The sequence below is a fragment of the Malaclemys terrapin genome, chromosome 2, assembly GCF_027887155.1.
Source record: "Malaclemys terrapin pileata isolate rMalTer1 chromosome 2, rMalTer1.hap1, whole genome shotgun sequence".
Taxonomy (NCBI): Eukaryota; Metazoa; Chordata; order Testudines; family Emydidae; genus Malaclemys; species Malaclemys terrapin.
In genome coordinates this window covers 75,176,347-75,199,081 of record NC_071506.1, presented here as the reverse complement: position 1 = coordinate 75,199,081, position 22,735 = coordinate 75,176,347, and the positions used below count along the sequence as shown (strand labels likewise).

Below are 22,735 nucleotides of genomic sequence, written 5' to 3'. Positions count from 1 at the left end.
TAGTCAACACAATATAGGAAAGAAAAGGAAAATGTGATTCCAATTTTGTTTTACATTTTATTAGTGTTTATAACTCAAGTTGTCCATTACACTTCGCATCCTCCACCCCACCCCAGTTTCCCCCCCCCTCCCCCCAGAGAGGAGTTTATATATCTTCCTATGGTAGATTTTATTTAAATGCTAAACATGTTTATCCGGTCCAATTTGGGGGTGGAAATACAGCAAATTCTTAGGTGATACAAAATAGTACTAAAGCAGTTTTTGCCACAAAGAAAATAACTTGGAAATGATATTAATTAATTATATCACATTTATGTGTAACAATAAAAAAAAGCATACTTTGTGCAGTCTGTAGCAGGAAGGTATTGCAGCTGAGTTAGTATTATGCTATGATTTTATATCACTCTCTGGCTCTTACTGTGGTACTATTGTAAACCCCTACCATGAAAATATGCAGCTAAGTGTAAAATTTATTCCAACTCTGTCCTATTTCACTTGCGCTACTACTAAAAAGTACTCAAAAATACTATGAAATATTGTTAATGAGTTCATATGAAAACTACTGGCAGCTAATTATACTCCAAACTTATATCCTATTTTACTAAATAGTAGGGCTGTCAATCGCAGTTAACTCAAGTGATTAACATAAAACAAATTAACTAGATTAAAAAAATAGTCGTGATTAATCGCAGTTTTAATTGCAATGTTAATAGAATATCAATTTAAATTTATTATAAATACTTATGATTTTCTACATTTTCAAATATATTCATTGCAATTACAATATAGAATACAAAGTGTACAATGCTCACTTTATATTTTTTTATTACAAATATTTGCACTGTAAAAAAAGGAATAGTATTTTTCAATTCACCTGATATGAGTACTGTAAGTGCAATCTCTTTATCATGAAAGTATAACTTACAAATGTAGAATTATTATTTTTTTATACAACTGCACTCAAAACAAAACAATGTAAAAGTTTAGAGCCTACAAATCCACTCAATCCTAATTCTGGTTCAGCCAATCAAGTTTGTTTACATTTATGGGAGACAATGCTGCCCACTTCTTATTTATAATGCCACCTGAAAGTGAGAACAGGTACGGTTGTAGCCGATGTTTAGCATATCTGGCATTCAAATACCTTGCAACATTTGTATACCCCTTCATGCTTCTACCACCATTCCAGAGGACATGCTTCCACGCTGAATTTAAATTGGTATTCAATTATTTTTTAACAATGCAATTAAAACTGATTAATCATGACTTTTTTTTTAAATCTACTAAATAGTTATGTGATTTACCAGCGTGCTGCCTAAATAAATATAAATGCATTCAGTCTAATGCAGTAGCCCTGGGTGTGGCTTCAGTTCCTCTTATGCTCTCTGTTACAAAGTTCAGCCACAATCACTCTAACATCAGATGTTTAGCTTCTCTCTGCCAAGCAAAGTGGTCAATGTAATTGACAGGCAATTCATTTTCTTTGATAGTTTATTTTAAAATCAATGATAGCTTTACCTGCATAATGTACAGGGATTTCTATCTTTGGCCCTATGACATAATGACCCTCCTCCAGACTATGAGCTGTAATTGTTGTCCACTGCCGGCATGAATGAATCACAAGGTAATCATTTTCTCGAAGGCCTTCAACAGCGTCTCCTGCAAAACAGATGTAATTTTATATCAGATTCACTGCATAAAGAAATACTACGAAACTCTGCATTACACAACTTAAAGCCATTTATTTCACATTATGTTTACTGCAGTGATTAAGTATTTTACCCAACCTAAATATCAAAAGTTTCTGATGACAGGTTACAATCGTATACATTTTCATTTAGCAATTTACTCTTACAACTGGAGAAAATAAAATTAAATATTAGCATAGGAATACTAGAAAAATGTAATTCAGTTATTCAGCAGCAACTCTAGGGTTCTTATGAAGAAAGCTAGAATGAGCAGACTTTTTGGCCTCCATTTATTTTTATTTAGCTCCCTTAATGAGAAGCACATGACATTTTAATTTTCAAAATACAGAGATTCAGTGTGCTTACTCATACTTTACTGGGGGTTTTGCAGCAATGAGAGAGAACAGAACAAGGGAAGACTTCCCCACCCCACATACAATGATGAGCCTTATTAAAGAACACACTGGAATTGTCTGTACAAAATCAGCATTAATTGTTATTGAGAATTATGGAGTTACACAAAACAAGGTATTTTGTTTCTAAACAAAAGGTCCATTTCATAATCCACCTTTGCAATTATATGCTCAATCATAAAATACAAGAAAGCACAATTCTGCACATTGAAGAGCAGAAGCACTTATAAGACGGATCAAGTATCTCCTACTGTACTGCACACTACTGCAGTGGATCCATGTTCTGATCAAAAAGATAGCGGAACAAACACCTCTGAGGATAGACGAACGTGACATGGTGCAATCACACACAAATCTAAACTCAGATCTCAGTTTTATATACACATACAGATGTAGTTGGTAAGCACCACCTGTCATTTACATTAAATAATGTATTCAGATCAACACTTTTGTAGCACTAATGCTTGCTTTACATTCTATTTATTAAAGCATTTTAAACAGGCATCATAGACAGAGGTATAACAAGTTACACAAAATATACCGCATTGTTATACGTGTCCTAGATAAGAGGATACCAAATAATTTTCACAAATTTACAGACCGTAACAAGTCAGTTATTCCTATATACAAAGATATTTTGAGCTTACAACATTAACATCTGAAATTAGCATATCTCCTCCCACAGGTTCAGTCCATTCAGAGGATGACTTCCATTTTGTGCCCCAGACTGTTCTACAAGAATTTGCAGACATATCAGTTATGGTGAACAGGTCATTGGATATACTCCTGGAGGTGGAAAGATATTTCAGTTTAGTCATTCTACTCTCTTCCCACTCACTACCCAGTTGGTAATTCCTGTTGTTTGAGGCTCAATCCTGCAGTCTTTATACCAAAGTTTTCTAATGCTGAAGTAAATGAAAATTCAACGTGAGCAAGAAATGTAAAGCCAACCTTTGCTTACGTGGTTTTGCCAGATGCACTTCCTTTTTCTGTTGGCAGCTATCAAGCCCATCCCAAAACACTCCAAAGTTCATTTCCCCCATAATTGTCCAGCCTCTACAGCTCCTTTGGGTGTCCCTATCAAATTTCAGATGCACATGCCACTCAATATTCCTGGTCAGGACAAAAGTGTTTGGCATGTACAGCGCCTGTGAGAGTCATGTCACATGGCCATTCAAACTGGCAGACAAGAAGGTGCAATACAATTTTCGAAGAGCAATAGACCTCATAATGTAAAAAAAAAAAAAAAAAAAAAAAAAAAACCACCACCAAAGCAGTCCATAGATAAGATATCGTCATTACAATACCTCACACACTGGGTTCTGGGGCCATAGCATTTACATTACAGTGTATTTAACAGTCCATGTGCCATACTCTGTCTCCTACATAGCATGTTGCTTTTACCTATCTTCAATCACATTCAGTCTTTCTACTTAATGCATAGGAAGGAGCCTTAAGGCAAATTCATTCTGTCTTTCTATTACAATGCCTTTAAAGTCATCAGAGACTGATGTGTAACCAACACAGGCCAGGGGGTAGTGAGGCAAAAATGCCAACAATTTTAGGTTTTATTTTCCCTTTTCCCCACCAATCATGGCCAAAAAACTTTCATAAAGCAAGTCCTCTTTCAACCTTGCTATCAAGTTTGGAAATGCGTATTCCCCTCAACTACTACAGAAGCTCATATACCCTCTCCACTCCTGGAACTGGATCCTCCAAGTTCCTCCATGCAGATAATTAGTGCAGAATTTCACCATCTCAAATTGTTTTTATTTTCCCTGCTGAGACCCTCCACAAAGGAGACACTTTACATAGTCCTGTTTGCCTGTAACAGGCAACTTCTAATACTCCGTTTGCAATGGCCACCACCTGTTCTAATCCTGGGAGCATGAAATGCTGCATTCCGTCAAAGTACCATCCACCTACACGTTTTAAAGACATGTTCTGTGGGAATTTATAGATGTAAGACCAGAAGAGGACATTAGGTAATCTAGTTTGACTTAGTGTATAAAACAGGTCACAGAATTTAATCCACTTACTCCTGTATTAAACCCAATAACTTGCATTTGACTAAACAATATCTTCCAGGAAAACATCCAATCTTGAACACTTCAGGACATGGAGAATCCACTACCTCTCTTGGTAGTTTGCTCTGATTTGTCACGGTTAAAAATGTGTGCCTCATTTCTAATTTAAATTTGTCTGGCTTCAATTTACACTTCCTGTTATGTCCTTCTCCACTAGATTAAATAGTCCTTTAGCATCTGCTACTTTATCCACGTGAAGATACAATTCTAGCATCCTCACCATTTGTAGTCTAGAGAGAAAAAGTGGCTTCAACATAAGGATTGGTATTCAAAACTGAATTCTTGATATTCCAATGAATGGATGGAGTCTGTTTAGTTAATGTAATTTCTTCTACTTGCATTACAACACCCACTCCTGCAGCATGGTTGTTTCTGAGCAAGTGAGGGGGGTGAAAGGGAGTCTGGGGAGGAAATGGCAAACTTGCTTCACTGTAGGGGAATGACCTCCAGTCCCACCATGTTTGTGAAGTAAGGTCAGGTAATTGGCAGAAGAACCTCATGTGCATGTGCACACACACAGCCTTTCTATAATCTCCCCCATCTGGTAGCTTGTGATCAGAGTAGGCAAGATAACTGCTAATATACAAAACTTCTCTTCAAATATTTCAGTCACACATAGCAAATTAGAATTGGTATGTTTGAAAAAGAGAAGATTTTACAGGAAGACATCCAATAACATTCAGTTTCTGATTAAGGCAGACTTACAGTTCATATGGTTAAATTCATGCTTTTTATAGTAATTGGCAACAAGCAATTAATTTTGTCCTACAGTAAATATAATGATCATGCCCATATGGAATTAACTGGCTACAGTGCATGACGTTTAAAGGCAGTACAAAGCATACCTTGCACACCTTTTTCTGTCACTGAGAGTTCAAAGTTATAATTTCAAAACAATACACAAATAAAAAGCGTGTGTGTAATGATCAGGAATTTCAGAGGTCATCCTTGTACAGTATGAAAAAAGTTACACTCAGCAAAGGACACAAACAGACAAGAATTGTTTCCTTTATGGTTTTCATGAAGTGATTTGTCAATGTTTACTGTATTAATTAAAACTGGGTGGGGACTAGGAGTGTAGAGTATCAGAGGGATAGCCGTGTTAGTCTGTATTCACAAAAACAATGAGGAGTCTGGTGGCACCTTAAAGACTAATAGATTTATTTGGGCAAAAGCTTTCATGGATAAAAAACCCCCGTCTTCAGATGCATGGAGTTAAAATTACAGATACCAGGCATAAATATACTGACACACGAAGAGAAGGGAGTTACCTTACAAGTGGAGAACCAGCGTTGACAAGGCCAATTCTGTCAGGGTGGATGTGGTCCACTCCCAATAATTGATGAGGAGGTGTCAATACCAAGAGAGGGAAAATTGCTTTTGTAGTGAGCCAGCCACTCCCAAATTAATGGTGTTAAATTTGCAAATGAATTGTAGCTCCGCAGTTTCTCTTTGAAGTCTGTTTTTGAAGTTTTTTTTGTTGAAGGACGGCTACTTTTAAATCTGTTATTGAATGTCCAGGGAGACTGAAGTGTTTTCCTACTGGCTTTTGTATGTTCCCATTCCTGATGTCTGATTTGTGTCAATTTATTCTTTTACATAGAGTCTGTCCGGTTTGGCCCATGTACATTGCAGAGGGAGTGCTGGCACATATCACATTGGTAGATATGCAAGTGAGTGAACCCCTGATGCTGTGGTTGGGTCCTCTGATAATGTCGCTAGAGTAGATACGGGGACAGAGTAGGCAACGGGGTTTGTTACTGGGATTGGTTCCTGGGTTAGTGTTTCTATGGTGTGGTGTGTAGTTGCTGGTGAGTATTTGCTTCAGGTTGGGGGGCTGTCTATAAGCAAGGACCGGCCTGCCTCCCAAGGTCTGAGAGAGTGAGGGATCATTTTCCAGGAAAGAAACTACACCATCTGCTCAAGAAACGCCCTGCTATAGCACAGGAACAAATCTACACAGACATATTCCTAGAGCCCCGACCAGGGGTATTCTATCTGCTACCCAAGATCCATAAACCTGGAAATTTCTCACAATCACATCAGCTTTTGTTAAGAGAGAAAAGATCCACTAGCAGTAGGATCTCACACCAAGATCAGATTTTAAGTTTGAGTGCAATTGTTCAGAATTGAATGAGAGCACCGTGGTTGGTCATATGCTGGAACTGAAAGAAGTGAGAGTTTGGGTATTAGGATGTTTCAGTGGCAGTCATGTCATTGGACGTTGGTGTGGATGTGCTCATTACCTGAACTGAATTTCCTCGATTTTAAGTGATTGTGTTAGGAAATGGACTCCAACAATTTTAACTGTAAACTAAAGCTTTTGGGGTAGAATATATTCAGTATGAACTCCACTCTTTCATATTAAGGATTTGGGGGTCAGTGGGCAGATGTGTGTTTATGTAGAGTTATATGGCTTCATGCATCCTACTGAAAAGGCAAACAGTGAAAGTATTTTACAGGAATGCACTATTTTACTGTGCAAGAGCAGATGCTTTTATTTAACTCAGCATGTTTAGTAAATATCATCTACAAGTCTGCTGCAGTAGTTAAAAATCACATCCTACTCTTAAAAGTCAGTGAATGGGGTTGCTCTAGTTTAACAATTAAATTTTGGTCCATTAAGTTTCATAAAACAGCATTCTTGCCCATTACACACATTGTAGGTGACCACTTTTCAATTCCAACAAGCACTAGTAAACTGACATTCAAGTTACTTACAAAATATGAAAATCAACATGAATCATTCACTTACAAAAAATATGCTGTTGAAAATAAAATACAGAGCTACAAGAATCTAAACATTGTAAAATGCCACATTTGGTCATCTTGGTTAAAAGTTTATATCCACCCCTTAAACATTAAATTTTTTACTCTGGATACATTTAAAATGGAGGTAGAGAGAGTTTGGGAAAAGGAGAAAGGTAAGAGACAACCATTTAAATAAACCAGATTAACTAGATACCATATTTCCAGCAGAAAGATTCTGAAGGAAGCACTTTTGTCTTCATTCCAAGATGAAACTGAGCCTAGAACTATCCCTTATTCTTCTTTTGAAGACACTGAAGTTTGTAAATGTTTCTCTTCCTATAATGAAGAATCTTTGTTTCCCTTTCTCACAAGAAAGCTGAAAAGGCAGCTCATGGTCTAAAATCATCCCTAAATTGTGAACCCTAGTAACTGACAGCACTGTAGAAGCTGACCATATGCCTCTTGGTAAAGAATAAATTATGAGCCCTATTGGATGGCTTCAATCTCCAGGGCCACCCAGAGGGGGGGGGGGGGGGGGGCAAGTGGGTAATTTGCCCCAGGCCCCACAGGGGCCTCCACAAGAATGGTTGAGGCTCACCCCCGCCATCCCCCCGGCACCTCAGCGCGTCCTGAACAGCGCTGCAGCCGCATGGCTCCAGCGGGCCTGAGCTCCTCCCTGCTCAGAGTCACGTGGTAAGGGGATGGGACTGCGAGCTCCGGGACGTGTGTGCTGAGGCGCCAGGAGGCGGGGGTAAGCGGCTGGGGTGGTTGGATAAGGAGCAGGGAGTCCCAGGGACAGTCGGGGACAGGGAGGGGGGGTTGGATGGGGCAGAGGTTCTGGGGGGGTGGTCACAGGACAGGGAAGGGGGGGTTGGATTAGGGAGATCTCGAGGGGGGGTAATCAGGGGACAAGGAGCAGGATGGGTCAGGGATTCTAAAAAAAAAAAAAAAAAAAATCTCATTGAAATGTTTAGCAGGGTTTTTTATTTGTTTGTTTGCTTTGGTTTTTCTGCTTCTTGGTGAAACAAGAACCAAAAACGCCTCCAAGGTTTTCAATTTGTTGTTACCCCTCTACCCCACCTCCTTTCTCTCCCTCCTTACCTTTTTCTTGCCCTGAGAGGGAAAAGGAGGCAAGGAGAAGGAAAGCCCAAGAGAGGAAAAGCTCAATGAAAACCATTTTTAAAGACTTTAATTTAAGTGGAAAACAAAAGTTGATTGAAACAAAATTTTCTACACATTTTTTCTTAAATGTTGTTTTGATTGAACAAAAAAGACCACCACACAGGCTTCTGTATACTCCTTATGCCTAGTCTGAATGGCCCACTGGCCCGAGTTCAGTCTCATAGGGGGCACTTGCTTAGGGTTACCATATTAAAGGTTTTTAAAAAGAGGACACTCCACAGGGCCCTGGCCCCGCCCCTTCCCCCAAAGTCCCCGCCCCAACTCCGCCCCCTCCCCTGAGCACCCCGCATTCCCCCTCCTCCTCCCTCCCAGCCACGCAAAACAGCTGCCCGAGCACTACTGGTTTCACTGTTTGCCGGGCAGTCCCCAGACCTCCAGACCCTGTGCCCCCGGCTGGGCACTTCCCCTCCCAGGCTCCAGCTGCGCTGGGGAAGCGCCCGGCCCACGGCACAGGGTCTGGAGGTCTGGGGGCTGCCTGTCAAACCATGAAGCTGGTAGCGCTCCGGTAGCTCGGCTCTTCAGCTACCCAGACCTGAGGTGTCGGGGGGGGGGGGGGGAAGCAACAACAGCCGCCGCCGCAGCGGGGAATCCGCCTGCAGCTCACAGCCTGCCGGAGCCGCTCAGGTAAGCGGGGGACTAGGGCAGGGATGCCGGCATTTTCCCCAGACATGTTTGGCTTTTTGGCAATTCCCCTGGGAAAATCTGGACGTATGGTAACCCTACACCTGCTAAATATAGCTTGCTCACCTTAACTCTCAGCTTCTCACCCAGCCTCTGTCCCAGTGCCTAGATATCTGGCTGAAACTGTTACTTCTGCTGGATGGCATGAGCACATTCCTCCTTCTGACCTATAACTGAGTCACTCCTTGGACAAAGAAGAAAAATAATATATTTCTGCTCTTCAGATTAATCACAAGACAGTTCTACACTATTTTAGCCAAGTATGTGCTTGGCCTGCCTTCTATGGCTCAGTCATGTGCAGGCAGGTGAAATAGTGGGTGAAAAACTGGTTGAAGGACAGTAATCAAGGAATGGTTATCAATGATACACTTTCAAACTGGGGGAATGTGTCCAGTAGGTCCCACCGGGGGTCCAGTACTATTCAATATTTTCATAATTCAACTGGATAATGGAGTCGAAAGTTCACTTATGCAATTTGCAGATGACACCAGGCTGGGAGGGGTTGAAAGCACTTTGGAGGACAGGATTAGAATTTGAAATGCCCTTGATAAATTGGAGGATTGGTCTGAAATCAGCAGATGAAATTCAATAAACACAAATGCAAAGTACTACACTTAGGAATGAAAAAATCAAATGCATAACTACAAAATGGGGAATAACTAGCTAGGCAATAGTACTGCTGGAAAGGGTCTGGGGATTATAGTGAATCACAAAGTGAATGTGTCAACAATATGATGCAGCTACAAAAGAGACTAATATCATACTAGGTTGTTATGACATATGTTGCAACCTTGTGCAGTATCTCTGGGGATACATACTGTATTAAGCTTATGAATGGTTTATGTATCACTGTGGGCCAGGGACTGAATGCAATTTGGGGCAGTGGAGGAGAGTGAGGGGGAATGAGACCACAGATCCACCAGGAACTAAAAGCGGTGGATGGTGATTTAAGGTGAATCACTCAGGTTGTAAAGACCTCCAGAGAGGTACCATGCCTGGGGACGCTTGCATAAACCGATTCAAACTAGGTTTTCCAGAGACCAACGGACTAAGAAAGGATGTTTGGCATAAAAAGTCTGCATTTAAACTTTTGATTCAGCAAGCAGACAAGTCCTTCTGACCAAAGAGGCAACCCTTCCAGAAGGGCTGGAAGGACTTTGACTTACTAGGGCCCCCATCAGATTGAGCGGTGACATCTGATAAGCTTTTAGAGTGTGTCATAAACATACAGTTAAGGTTAATTCCTCTTTTACTTGTAAAGGGTTAAGAAGCTCACATAACCTGACACCTGACCAACAGGACCAATAAGGAGACAAGATACTTTCAAATCTGAGAGGGAGGAAAGTCTTCGTCCGTCTGCTGTGTGTGCTTTTGCCGGAGAAGATTAAGGAGGCAAGCCATCTAACTCCATTAAAATTCAAAAGTTTTGGATTTCTTTTTAAAGCAGAATTTTTTTTATTGTTTCTTTAAACAATCAAACACAGCAAGCAGCAAATATTTGGCCACACACTTCTGAAACCCCAAATCATGTTCAGGTTTTGGCAGACTTATTTCAGCTTTTCAATTCAAAATGTGTTGTGTTTTTTTTTTTTTTTTTTTTTTTTTTTTTTTAAAACACGGAAAGCAGACATTGTCCGTGATTTTTTCTGCTTTTTAAAAACCCCTAGTTTTCGATCCAAAAAAAGTTGATGGAAAATATTTGTCCAACCCTTTTAATTAACTTTCGTGCCTTTTAGCACTAGCTGATGCTGAGAACCAGTGATACCTTATAAAGGTGACTTGAAAAGAAATTTTCTCAAAACTGTAGAACAGTCAAAATCTCTACTATGCACAGTAGCATGCGCCATTTGGAAGCAGTTCAATATTTCTCATCGAGACAAAAAAAATAGTCTTTTCCATTTAAATATCAACTCCAGCTATAATTAAAACGATAGTTACTATGTTTCAAACACACAAACTGCCCGGCTTTGGTTTAACAGCTGGGAAAGAGCACACACAAATGAGAACAGCATGACAATCTTTTCTAGCCAAAGGCTAATCAATGTTTATTTCCCATCCAGCTCAGAACCTAGGAGAATGTTACCAATGTATCATGTTTTATTTCTATGGCATGGTTATACTGAATTACCATAGCAACTTCTCCCTTGTAGAACAGGTGCCTCTTTATTCCCTCAGATTACTTTTTAACTAATCTGAAAAAAAGATTTGAGTAATTCCACTTCTAAACTTAGATTTTGGGGGAGGGGGAGAAGAAATGCATGGTTCTTGTAAAGTCGGAGTATTAAAATTAAGAGGATAGGATTTCTCTTAATATCAGTGAGCAAGCTGCTCTCCTGCTTAATTCTGATAAAATCAAAATCTTAACTAAAAAAGTCAGCACTACAGTTTGCTACCAATTTAGACCATAGACCAGTGCTCCCCAAACTGTGGGGGCACGGAGGAATGTTCAAGGGGGCAAGGCAGGGCCCGGACCAGCCCCCATGGGGGGCAGGAAGGGAGCACCATCCATCCCCACAGCCTGGCCCCCAGATCTAGCTTCTGACCGCAGTTCCAGAGGGGAGCATGGATAGATTTCAATACGGGCAAGGGGGGGGACGTGACGGAAAAATCTGGAACCCACTGCCAAAGACTGTCTACATCAGTTGTGTAAATGAGGCACCTTAATAAGGCATTAATGTTTCATTCTGTATTTAATTTATTCCAGAGACTTATAATGAGGAAAAGAAAGAGTTTAAGAGTAAAATGTGATAAATATTCCAGCTGTAAATTGTGATAAGAATTTGATTGAATGATATCATTTTGACAAGTATTTGAATGTGGGGAGGGAATTAAAACATTTGGTGTTCTGAAGAACAATACCCATAGCAATACAGAAAAAAACTCCAATACATTCAGGTCAACAAGGATTGGAAACTTTTGCCTTCTGGTCACTGGTACTGAACAAGTGTTTGGAAGTATGTGTAATGGTACAACAAGCGTTTCTAGCACTGAGAAATCATAAGTATGGGGCGTTACTGGGGGGGTTCACCTAATTTGTTAAGATTCTCTCTCACCCCTTCAGTGATTTTGCTATTTCACTGACTGTTAACGGACACATTTATAATAATTTCACAAAAATTAAGTATCTGTGCCTCTATCATAGTTCTCTCTCTCTCTCTCTCTCTCTCACACACACACACACACACACACACACACACACACACTCTTAAAGACCTAAGCTGTTGCTGTAATAAGTAATTCCTGGTGCACTTTTAATAGCAGCTGTTCTGTGCCATAGCTCCTTTTGAGTGCCATAAGCAGTCACTGTATGCACAGCGGCAGCCTGAGACTCAACAGCCTCTCCGACTTTGCTGGAAGAGGGCAGTGGAAGTACAGGTATTAGTTTTACTAGGTTTTATAAGATGATTTTAAAGTTTCAAGAGATTTTGAACCTCCAGAGCCAGGATTCACAGTTCTCCAACAGTGTCTCATTTCTGGTTCTCGTAGCTCATAAGATAGCAGTCTTTAAAACTGCTACTGGTTGCTCAGACCAGCAGTGCTGTTTTGTCACTCATTTATTGGATTTCAAACCACTGTAGTTTTCAGTTCCTTGACTACATCAGAATTTATTTTTGCCAAGAGACATTACAGCACCTAACAGGACAGCTGTATAAGGGGGCAGGTGGGAACGTTTTAGCGAAGAGTTCTCTCAGCATAGAAGAAACAAATTGAATAAGTTTGACAGGCTATGATTTTAGTTTCCCCCTCTATTTCTATCATTTTCTTATTTCAAACAATTGAAAACAGGGCAAATAAAGAAATGTAGTTGTATACAGAAGCTTTTTTGCAAGGCATCACACTTAGATGTACATTTCAGTTTTTCAACACTTAAAATCCAAGTCTACTGTGGAACAGTTAAAAAGAGTGAAGGTTTTAAATTCCAGGAGCAATAAGAGAAAGTCCTTTTTTAATCTAATTATGCAATACATGGGACAAATCTCTCTGCATTAGTTATTTTAATTGTTTATTTGAAATGAACTAATTAGGATAGAGTGCCTGACAGAATCATTATCTGACTTGGTCATCAGTGTCAGAAGAAAGAAGTAGATGAAGGAATCACATGGCAACATTAGTTAAAATAGTTCCCCTTCTCATCCTCAGGATACCAAGACCATCTGAGGCAGGGGTCCAGAGAGAATGGGATTTAAATTGTGGGTATATCTTAGACTTGTTTGTAACTAAGCTTTCTGGCAGTATTATTCAAACCTTTAATGTCTTTCCAATATATTTTCTGTAGAATCCACAAATATTTAAAGCTATCATTCTGACTGTATTTCAAATGTATTAACACTCAGGCATTTTCTTTAAAGATACTTGGTTCTTATTAATGGAGACAATCAGGAGTGGTGGTTGGATCACAGCCCCAATGCTTTCTTTAAAATTGACACCATCAACTTGCAATCTAGTCACACACACACACTTCTTATGAGTAGTTTCAGGTACCACATCTGCTCCTTCATCCCTAAGTTCCCCTATCAGTTTGAGGTTTTACAATCACGTTTGTGTTTTTTAAAGGAAAGGTGTGTCTTCTCTGGGGAAAAAAAAAAAAAAAAAAAAAAAGAAAAGAAATGAGGAAAGTCATGTCAAATACACACAGTAAGCAAACTGGGTGACAAATCTTTTCTGGATTCCCTCTAATCTTTAGTGTAATTTATAACAAGTACAAAGTGTAGTTTTAAAATTGATGGTGTTCTTCTAATCACAAGAAAACCCAGATTATTAGTACCTTTAATGTTGTGTCTTGGGAATCCATTACAAGTATTTGGTTGCATCATAAGTACTAATGTTGCAAGTAGAATGTTGAAGCCCATACAGGAACGGTTACACAGACACACATCATGATGCCATCATCCAGCCAACAACCAAGTCAAGTTGAGATACGCAATTGACAATGAACAATTGTTTTGCAACAAGGTCAAGGTCCATTACTGACAGTTTTTTTTTGCTGACAGAGCACCCTACGAAAATTGTGAAATATTGTAGAGAGAAACCTTTGCTAACTTACAGAAGCCAATGATAAAAGGTTAAAAACATCAGAAGGTTGTATACACTGGCCTTAGCTAAATAAAGAGAGTAAAGGAAAAGAGTGTACAAGAGCCCCAACATTTGAAAGCTCTTGTACAATTCCAGAAGGCATTGTAGCTTAAGTACTGTATTTGCATATTAGAAAATCAACTGAAGCTGCAGGGTGGTGTTTAAGGGGAGGAGTTGTCAATTACAGCAACTAACTTGCAGGAATGGAAAGACAGAGTCTACCCAAGGAAGCATACCCTGCAAAGAAGGTTGCATGGATCCTAGAGTACAATGCTGTTCCCAGCATGCAACATCATTGGTGTGTCAAAATTAAAGTACTAAGTGACTTGCCCAAACTGACAGAATGAATCTATGTATGCAATGTTGTTGTAGCTGAATCTATGGCAGAGCTGGGAATAGAACCCAGATGGGATTCCTCTCCCCTTCTCTAAGTTCTGAACTACCCCACTTTACCAGTCCCTCAAATACAAGCACTGCTAGGCTACATGAGAAAGCAGCACTACACAACTGATAGGGGGAAATGCAGCATCCAGATGGAACGGCAGAGGAGTCATAGGTAGACAGAATCTAATCACAAGAAATTTAGCTAGGACATCACAGTTAACCCTATATTTTTAGGGAGAGAGCATGCCCAACAGCATCTTCAGTAGGCACAACTAGTCAAGATGAAACAAAATTTTAAAGTCACATCTGAGAGACAAGACATCGAATGCCATAATACTCCCAACCCCCTGCAGTTCAGTATTGAACAAATGAGAAGAATGTCATCTACAGAATCACTAACAACACTTCTTGCAGCACCAATAAGTTACTTTGAGGTCTCCTATCTCTGTAAGGGCCTGATCCACCCTTGCTTATGGTCAGCTTATGGTGTGTTAACTAGTTTAGGAATCAAGCTTTCACCCCCTCAGTCCCTAACTCTCCTGCAAGAGCTGGATACAATACAGTAGACAAACACAAGCGTAACTCACATTGGCACCCATTGCACTACCTACCCCCTACTCCTCTCACACCAGCCAGCAGAGACAGAAAAGTTTTGTTTCTTTAAGATCAGAGTTCTACAGCAGTCCCAGTGAATAAAATGAAGCCTGATTTTTCCCATTGGGTCACAACACCATTGAAAATCCCAGCTTATTCCAATGGAAGCTTTTCTCCAGCTTCAGGCCTGGGTCTCAGAGACTCATAAGTTCTGTTCAAACCACTACTTAATAGAAGTAAAAAATATTTTAAGTATTCAGATTTCTGGCTAACAAGACACTTAGGGTGAAATTCTGGCCCCAGTGAAATCAATTACAAATCTCCCATTGTTTTCAATGAGACCAGGATTTCTCCCTTGGTGTTTTGATTCAGTTTGTGTTTATGACCCACCAAGCGAAAAGCCAAGAGTAACAATCTAGGCTTCATTAAGGTTTTTGTTTGTGTTCGTTTTAAATCTTTTGAAGAAACATCCCAGAGAATCCGAAGTGTTTCCTTTTTATGAACACAAGCCAAATGACATGGTGCAAATCTTTCAACACATGCAACCCTCCCACCATCACCTCACAGAAAAGTCTTTCTCTGCAATAACGTCCCAATGTTACCACTTGCATTCCAAAACACAGGACAGCAACAGAAAGTGCACTAAGCCACCACTCTATTCCTTAATGTTGCTCATCATAGGAGGCAATTCAAACTTTGCTATACTGTATGTGCATAACTTTTAGCTATGACACTGATCCAAGAGCAGAACCATTAGCATGGTTTCTCACGCATTGCTGTGGGAAGTCTTAACAAATCCTTTAATTAAACAGCTGACTTAATACTTAGCAGCATGTTTGGAAGTAAACAGTGTTGCCCACTTTATTTTGTCCAAGTCTCCTGATATTTAGTGCTTTAAGAAGTGTCATCTTTAGAGTCATATGATTATGTGAGAATTTCAGCTATCATTTAAAAAAAGTTTCTAGCCTTCACTATTGTGAAAAGCTTGAAAACGTGAAAACTAAAAACTCAAAATAAAATAAAGGCAGAGAACCCCAAACTTATCCTTTTTGAAGTACCATGATTTTTGGCTTACTGGGGCTTAAAAAAATAAACACAAAAAGATTGTTTGACTTGCCTTAAGAGGATCAAGAATGGAGAAGCTGACTGGAAGCAAAGATCAGTTAGGAAACTTACTAGCTCTCCTTAGACGCAGGAGGCCCATACTATGAACATCATGTTAGCTTCCAAGACTTAAAATATAGGATGTGCTTCCTCTGATGGGCCAATTAAGCCTAACTTTGTTACTGTAAGCCCCATCTATTCATTCTGGCTTTTCCTGAGCAAGGCAAGCAAGTTGAGGAATTGTTTTAAGCTGTCTTATTGTCAGCTATTTATATTTCATATTTTAAAATGCCATTTGCAAGAATATGTTCTCTGAACATATTATAACACAAGGCCACTTGCTTTCTGGGCTAATGGTGCTGGGAACAAAGACGTCATGCTCACTTCTCATGGGAGTCTATCGTTGTGAAGCATTGATCCCTGTTTGCAGACCACCAGGACCACTGTTTGAACTTGACTGTACCTTGGACAGACTGCCCAAACGAAAAGAAAATAACTGATGCATAGGTAGTGTTCAGGCAAAGCTTTGCAGGCCAAAAGGAAGAAGTCATCATTACTCTCTAGCTAGAGACTGTTTTTTATATCCCACACGTGCTTTTAGTTCATTCTGGAAGTGGGTACAAAGACTCAAAATCAGTTTGCATTAGAATAGAAGAAATGTTACTGTACACTAGTAACCCACAAGACAAAACTTCATATGGACTTTTAGCACAAGTCAAAGCCTGCACATACTGACAAGAGAGGCCAGAAGGGCTTGTAATTTCACTTATGCTTTAAGTAGGTCTTGTTCATACGCAACCCCATTCACGGCAACAAACAAAACCAGAAAGTTACCGAAACTCCAGTGTAACGAAGCACGTCATGCTTAGGGTAGCTCGTTTTAGTAAAATCGTTTACATTACTCCTCATGTGATGATTTGGGGAACATGTCTATGTTGAGAAATTGTTGAATCATGGAATACCTCAATGTTGCCCTTTTCAGCAAATGATGGAGGCCACAGCACGTACCTACCAAATCAGGTACCATGCTTGGTTGTTAGATCTTAAAGGGTCACCCACTCAAGTAGAAACACTTGGGAAGCTAGTTCCTCCTACTTCTCTATAGAGAGGGGAAGTAGACAATCCCCAGCAGCAGAACAAAAGATCCATATGGCACGACATATAACCTTGAGGGAATCACAAAGCAAGACACAGGACACTTTTTGCAGGAGAGAGGGGGATGCTATTATAGGAGAGATGTCCTATTTACCTGAAGGACCAGCCAAGGGCAAAAAAAAGTCAGCTGATCTTGAGAAGAAAGAGAAGGTCTCCATGAGCTACAGGAGAAAGATCCTGGATCCCCCAGAGGACTCAGCCCACACCCAAAGAACTCGTCAGAGCATTGAAGAAACCGAGGCATGAAAATGCATATAGGTGTTATCATTTTGTCTAGGTCTGTGTATCTCTTATGCTAGATACAGAGTAATGGTGTTTAGCATCCTGTGCAAAGTTCTGTTGCCCCAGAGGAAACACTGTAAACCCAAAGCACCACACATCTGGAGTAGAAGGAGAGGACATGCTTAAGCTATAAGGCAGTCCGAGGGGTCAGCACTGGTCCCAGGGTCTGGGCAGTTGGTATCCCAGCTCTCAGAAGGGGGTGCTAGACAGAGGATCTATACCCTGAGAGTATGCCTAGAAACCCCAGCCAGGGCCAGGGCCAGGGCTCTGCTCAGGTTCAGGAAGCTTAAAGAGCAGATGGGGCCCAGTGTGGTGTGCTCCAACCATAATCCTCTAGCTGGATACTCACAAGGCTGAGCTCTACCAGGTCCATGTGCACAACACCCATTTTCTCATTTTTATTGCCCAAGCAGGGCAACAACTCAAACTACTGCATTATGCCCATCGGAAGGGTAAAACGGAGCTATAGCTTTAATTCTGAATAAGAGTTTATCTTGTATCCTTTTAATTATTTTTCCAGTTCAACTGCAAACTGGAAGTATTTATTAAAACCCAAACCATCCTTCCTATAAGCCAAGTCTCAAATGTGTATTAAGGGCAAAAAATCATCATCTTTTTAAACTTTTCTACAGTAACGGTTTTAAAAAAATGTAGAAAGGAAAAAAGATTCCACTTCTGTCAAGCAGCATCCAATATTGAGAAACAAAAATCTCCATGGCCAACTTCCCTATCTCTAAGAGGGTGGAGGGAGAATAATACCCACAATTCATAAAGCACTTTTACTATTGAGCACTATAATTTTTGTTTTTTTAATTAAAGTGTTTACTTTCCTATATACGGTCTTTCACCTACACTGGAATGGTACTTGCTGTAGTTTTGCGGCTTGCTGCTAGCCGCACCCACTTTCTGAACACTGTGTGGTACCATACACATACATAGCTAGTCATATCTTGTATTATGATCTGAGGGAGGTACGTTTTCAAAGAGCCTCTCATCTTTCCTACTCACCATCCTCAGAGGCTCAACACTTTTTTCCTAGAACAAATATGAAAAGTTTCAAATTTGAAGACTGAGAACAGATAAGTATGACCATAACACAATTACATGGGCACAATTTCAAAAGTGAATGTTTTATGATCAGATGTAAAATGCGTGATGTGGCTATAACGTTCAGCTGTGGGGAGGAAGAGAGATTTGGGTCTTTTAAGCAAATAGAAGTTTGCATTTTCAATAATTTTATACCAATACTTGAAAGTGTTCTTCCAAGAACAAGGACGTAAGGATGTAAAACAATTTAAATGTAATTAGCTCTGTGACTTCCAGTTATTCACACCACTCCATGAATGGGGGTGGATGATTTTTCCCTACAAAACCTGCAGTTGATTTGCTAGTTTTCCAAAACAGCGTGGGGAACATTTGATCCGCTCAACATGAACATACTTCCCTACCTCCTCACACACCATCGCCTTTCATCATTGTGTTGTATTTTAAGTCTAAATTACAGTACAAAGCTCTCAGAGCAGGAACACTGTCTTTATTGTATATTTGCTTATACCATGACTAGCTACAGAGCTATATATAGTATGGAAAATGCAGACTGTACAAGTAAGAATAACATGTAAATAGCATAGTTAAACTAACAGAAAGCACCATAAATATAAAATTCAAGAGATTTAAGTAATTTGGCACACAGTGTTTTATGAAGTTTGTTTTTTGAGTCATATGCAGTAGGTGTGTTATTAATATGATGAGTATTTTCCTGTAAGAGATTCTCAGATCTTGACAGCTAGTTATTCACTATGCCAAAATACCAATATTCATGCTGCAGTCAAACCACAGGTGGAATTCCTGGAAAATAGCTCCTGTTACTGAAATTAACTGCTATACCATGTTGTCCCATATTCTGTAGCATTTCTTTTCAGCATGTTCCCTTAAGTTCACCGGACTACTACAAGAGTGCTGAATTCATTTAATTAAAATTACCAGGAACACCTTGACCCATAAAGGTATTAAAAATATTAACTTCTTTCCCATGTCAGTTTTAATGCTAGTCCCTTGTGTCATGCTTTATTACAACCATTTGAAACAACAATACACGAACCATTGCACAACACTTTTTTTAGTTTCTTAAGAACTATCTTACTTACTTGGGCATCCTATCTTAGTTTCTGATTGAGTTTACCTTAAATTTGTATCCTTAAGTCAGTGGTTCTCAACTTGTGGGCCGCAGACCCTGGGGTCCCTGGACTATGTCTAAGGCAGCAGTTCTCAAACTGTGGGTCAGGACCCCAAAGTGGGTCATGACCCTGTTTTCAGGGGGTCACCAGGGCTGGCTTAGACTTGCTGGGGCCTGAGGCCGAAGCCTGAGCCCCATAGGGTTGCCAACTTTCTACTCGCACAAAACCGAATACCCTTGCCCTGCCCCATCTCCGAGGCCCCACCCCCCTTTCTCGCTCACACTCCCCACCCTCACTCACGTGCTTATTTTCATCAGGCTGGTTCAGGGAGTCAGGATGCAGGAGAGGGTGAGGGCTCCAGCTGGGGGTTCAGGTTCTGGAGTGCACGAGGGGACTCTGGTCTGGGTTTCGGAGTATGGGAGGGGGGGGTCAGGGCTAGAGGTGCAGGTTCCAAGGTGGGACCAGAAATGAGAGGTTCAGGGTGCGGTAGGGGGGCTCCGGGCTGGGGCAGAGGGTTGAGGTGCAGGGGGGGTGAGGGCTCCGGCTAGGGGTGTGGGCTCTGGGGTGGGGATGAGGGGGTTGGGGTGTAGGAGGGTGCTCCAGGCTGGGGCTGAAGAGTTTGAAGGGTGGGAGGGGCATCAGGGCTGGGCCAGGGGGTTGGGGTGCCAGAGGCGTGCAGGCTCCAGCTGGGGATGAAAGGTCTGGGGTGCAGAAGGGGGCTCCATGCTGGGATTGAGGGGTTCAGAGGGTGGAAGGGGCATCAGGGCTGTGGTAGGGGCTTGGGGCACAGGAGGGGATCAGAGATGTAGGCTAACGATTACCTAAGGCAGCTCCCGGAAGCAGCAGCACGTTCCCTCCCTCCCACCCCCTCGCCTCCTAAGCAGAGGCACGGTCAGGCAGCTCTGCGCAATGCCCCATCCACAGGCACAGCCCCCGCAGCTCCCATTGGCTGCAATTCAGCCAATGGGAATTGCAGAGCTGGGGCTTGGGGTAGGGGCAGCACACAGAGTCCCCTGGCTGCCCCTACACATAGGAGCTGGAGGGGGGACATGCCGCTGCTTCTGGGAGCCTCGCGGAGTCATGGCAGGCAGGGAGCTTGCCTTAGCCCCACTGACTGGACCATTAATGGCCCAGTCAGCAGTGCTGACCGGAGCTACCAGGGTCCCTTTTTGATGGGATGTTCCGCTTAAAAAAAAAAAAAAAAAAATATCGGACACCTAGCAACCCTAGAGCCCCACCAGGCAGGGCAGAAGCCAAAACTTGAGGGCTTCAGCCCTGGGCAGCGGGGCTCAGCTTACAGGCCCCCTGCCTAGGGCTGAAGCTCTTTGGCTTTGTCCCACCCCCACCCGGGCTTTCCCCTCCTTCCCCGAGTAATGGGGCTTAGGCGGGCTCAGGTTTCGGTCCCAACTCCTGGGTCGTGTTATAATTTTGTTGTCAGAAGTGGGTCACGGTGAAATGAAGTTTGAGAACCTCTGCTCTAAGTGGTCCGCAAAAGACTTAGACTGAAAACTAACTGAACAGAATTCAACTACACACACACACGCAATAGATTTCCAAAGGGGTCCACATTCAAAATGTCCAAAGGGGTTTGCAAATGAAAAAAAAGGTGAGAACCACAGTCCTAAGTGATATTTTAAAAGATTAAACCAAACCAATGCACTAAATCTCCCAGAAGACTTTGTCAAATTTCTTTTAATAACAATAATTAAAAAATATAAAAAAAGTAGTTTTTCCTCTACTCCTGAACTAAAAATTTGCTGGAGAGATGTTCCTTAGATATTTTATTTTAAAAAGATAATCTTTGTGTACAGGTCAAGAGTGCAAAATTTTAGCGCAGAAGGTCTATTTTGTGCCTTTATCTAGGTACCATCCCTGTGATATCTGAGCACTTATGAGCATGTGAAAATAGCAGCTTAGGACAAACTGTTCTGAATCCTTGACTACCATAGCAGAGCATTATCAAGAGCCCACAATAATAGAAGTAGCATATTGATTCAAGAACATACAGTACACACTATTGTATCTGAAGTTGCTACTGAACAAGAGGCTCAAACAACAAGGGTTTTTAGCTTTAAAATTCAGAGACACATTAGTCAACTCAAGTCCACCTCATCTGGAAGATTGTTCTACACTTGAGAATGTGTTGCCAAGTTACTTGGACTCCAACTCCAGGAGGGCATCCGAAGAAGTGAGATTTTTACTCACGAAAGCTTATGCCCAAATAAATCTGTTAGTCTTTAAGGTGCCACCAGACTCGTTGTTGTTTTTGTAGATCCAGACTAACACGGCTACACCCTATATTAACTGTGTGCATTGACATACCCTGTTTCCCCGAAAATAAGACAGTGTCTTATATTAATTTTTGCTCCCAAAGATGCGCTAGGTCTTATTTTCAGGGGATGTCTTATTTTTCAGAAATGAAAAATGCCTTATTATCGGTGGATGCCTTATTATCGGGGAGGTCTTATTATCGGGGGGATGCCTTATATTACAACGAGAGGCAAAACTGTAAGTAGGCCTTATTTTCGGAGGATGTCTTATTTTCGGGGAAACAGGGTATGTGCAATTCAAACATTAATGGTCTGATTTTTCAGAGCTGCTCAATGCTTATGGGAAAAAGGTCAGGCCATAGGTAAGCTTTCACTAGTTCCAAAGTACATCCTGTCTTTTTGCCTTCTCCTAACTGGAGGCTTTACCTACCCACTGAACCGTCACCTACCTGCACACTGTACAGTAGCTTGCCTCACACAGCATGGGTGTTTGGATCATGTACATTCCGATGGGCTCACGTCTTTTTGATCTACTTTGGTTTTTCAGAGGTGGTTCTTACCACCTCCTCCAAATACTACAGCACTTTGCAATAGTTTCTTGAAAGAAGATTATCCACAATAAACGATACCACACAAACCTCAGAGGAGTGAAATTCTTAGTATAAAACCATTGCTCAATTTCAAGGAGATCCCTGAGTTTGTAAAAGGATGCAATGTCAATTGTTCACTATGTACATAGTCAAACTGTTCTATTTAGTGTGATGTTCTTTGTCTCGAAACCACACAACACTATCTTATCATCTAGAACTAGACTAAACACTTCACATGCTGTAGGGAACAATCTTGCACTAACAGGGGAATGGAGTAGATCGAGGTCTTTTCCATCTCTAATTT

General features: G+C 41.0%; 1 protein-coding gene across 3 annotated transcripts in view; it reads right to left on the bottom strand.

Annotated features, from left to right (window-relative positions):
* GAREM1 (GRB2 associated regulator of MAPK1 subtype 1) overlaps positions 1-22,735 on the bottom strand; it is a 133,766-nt gene that overhangs the window by 103,835 nt on the left and 7,196 nt on the right. For 2 of the 3 annotated variants that reach the window (XM_054019550.1, XM_054019549.1), the window contains exon 2: positions 1,519-1,659. In XM_054019550.1, the coding sequence (XP_053875525.1) occupies positions 1,519-1,659 (141 nt within the window). Of the gene's footprint in view, positions 1-1,518; positions 1,660-22,735 lie in introns of those variants that run through there. The other variant, XM_054019552.1, reaches the window with a different exon arrangement.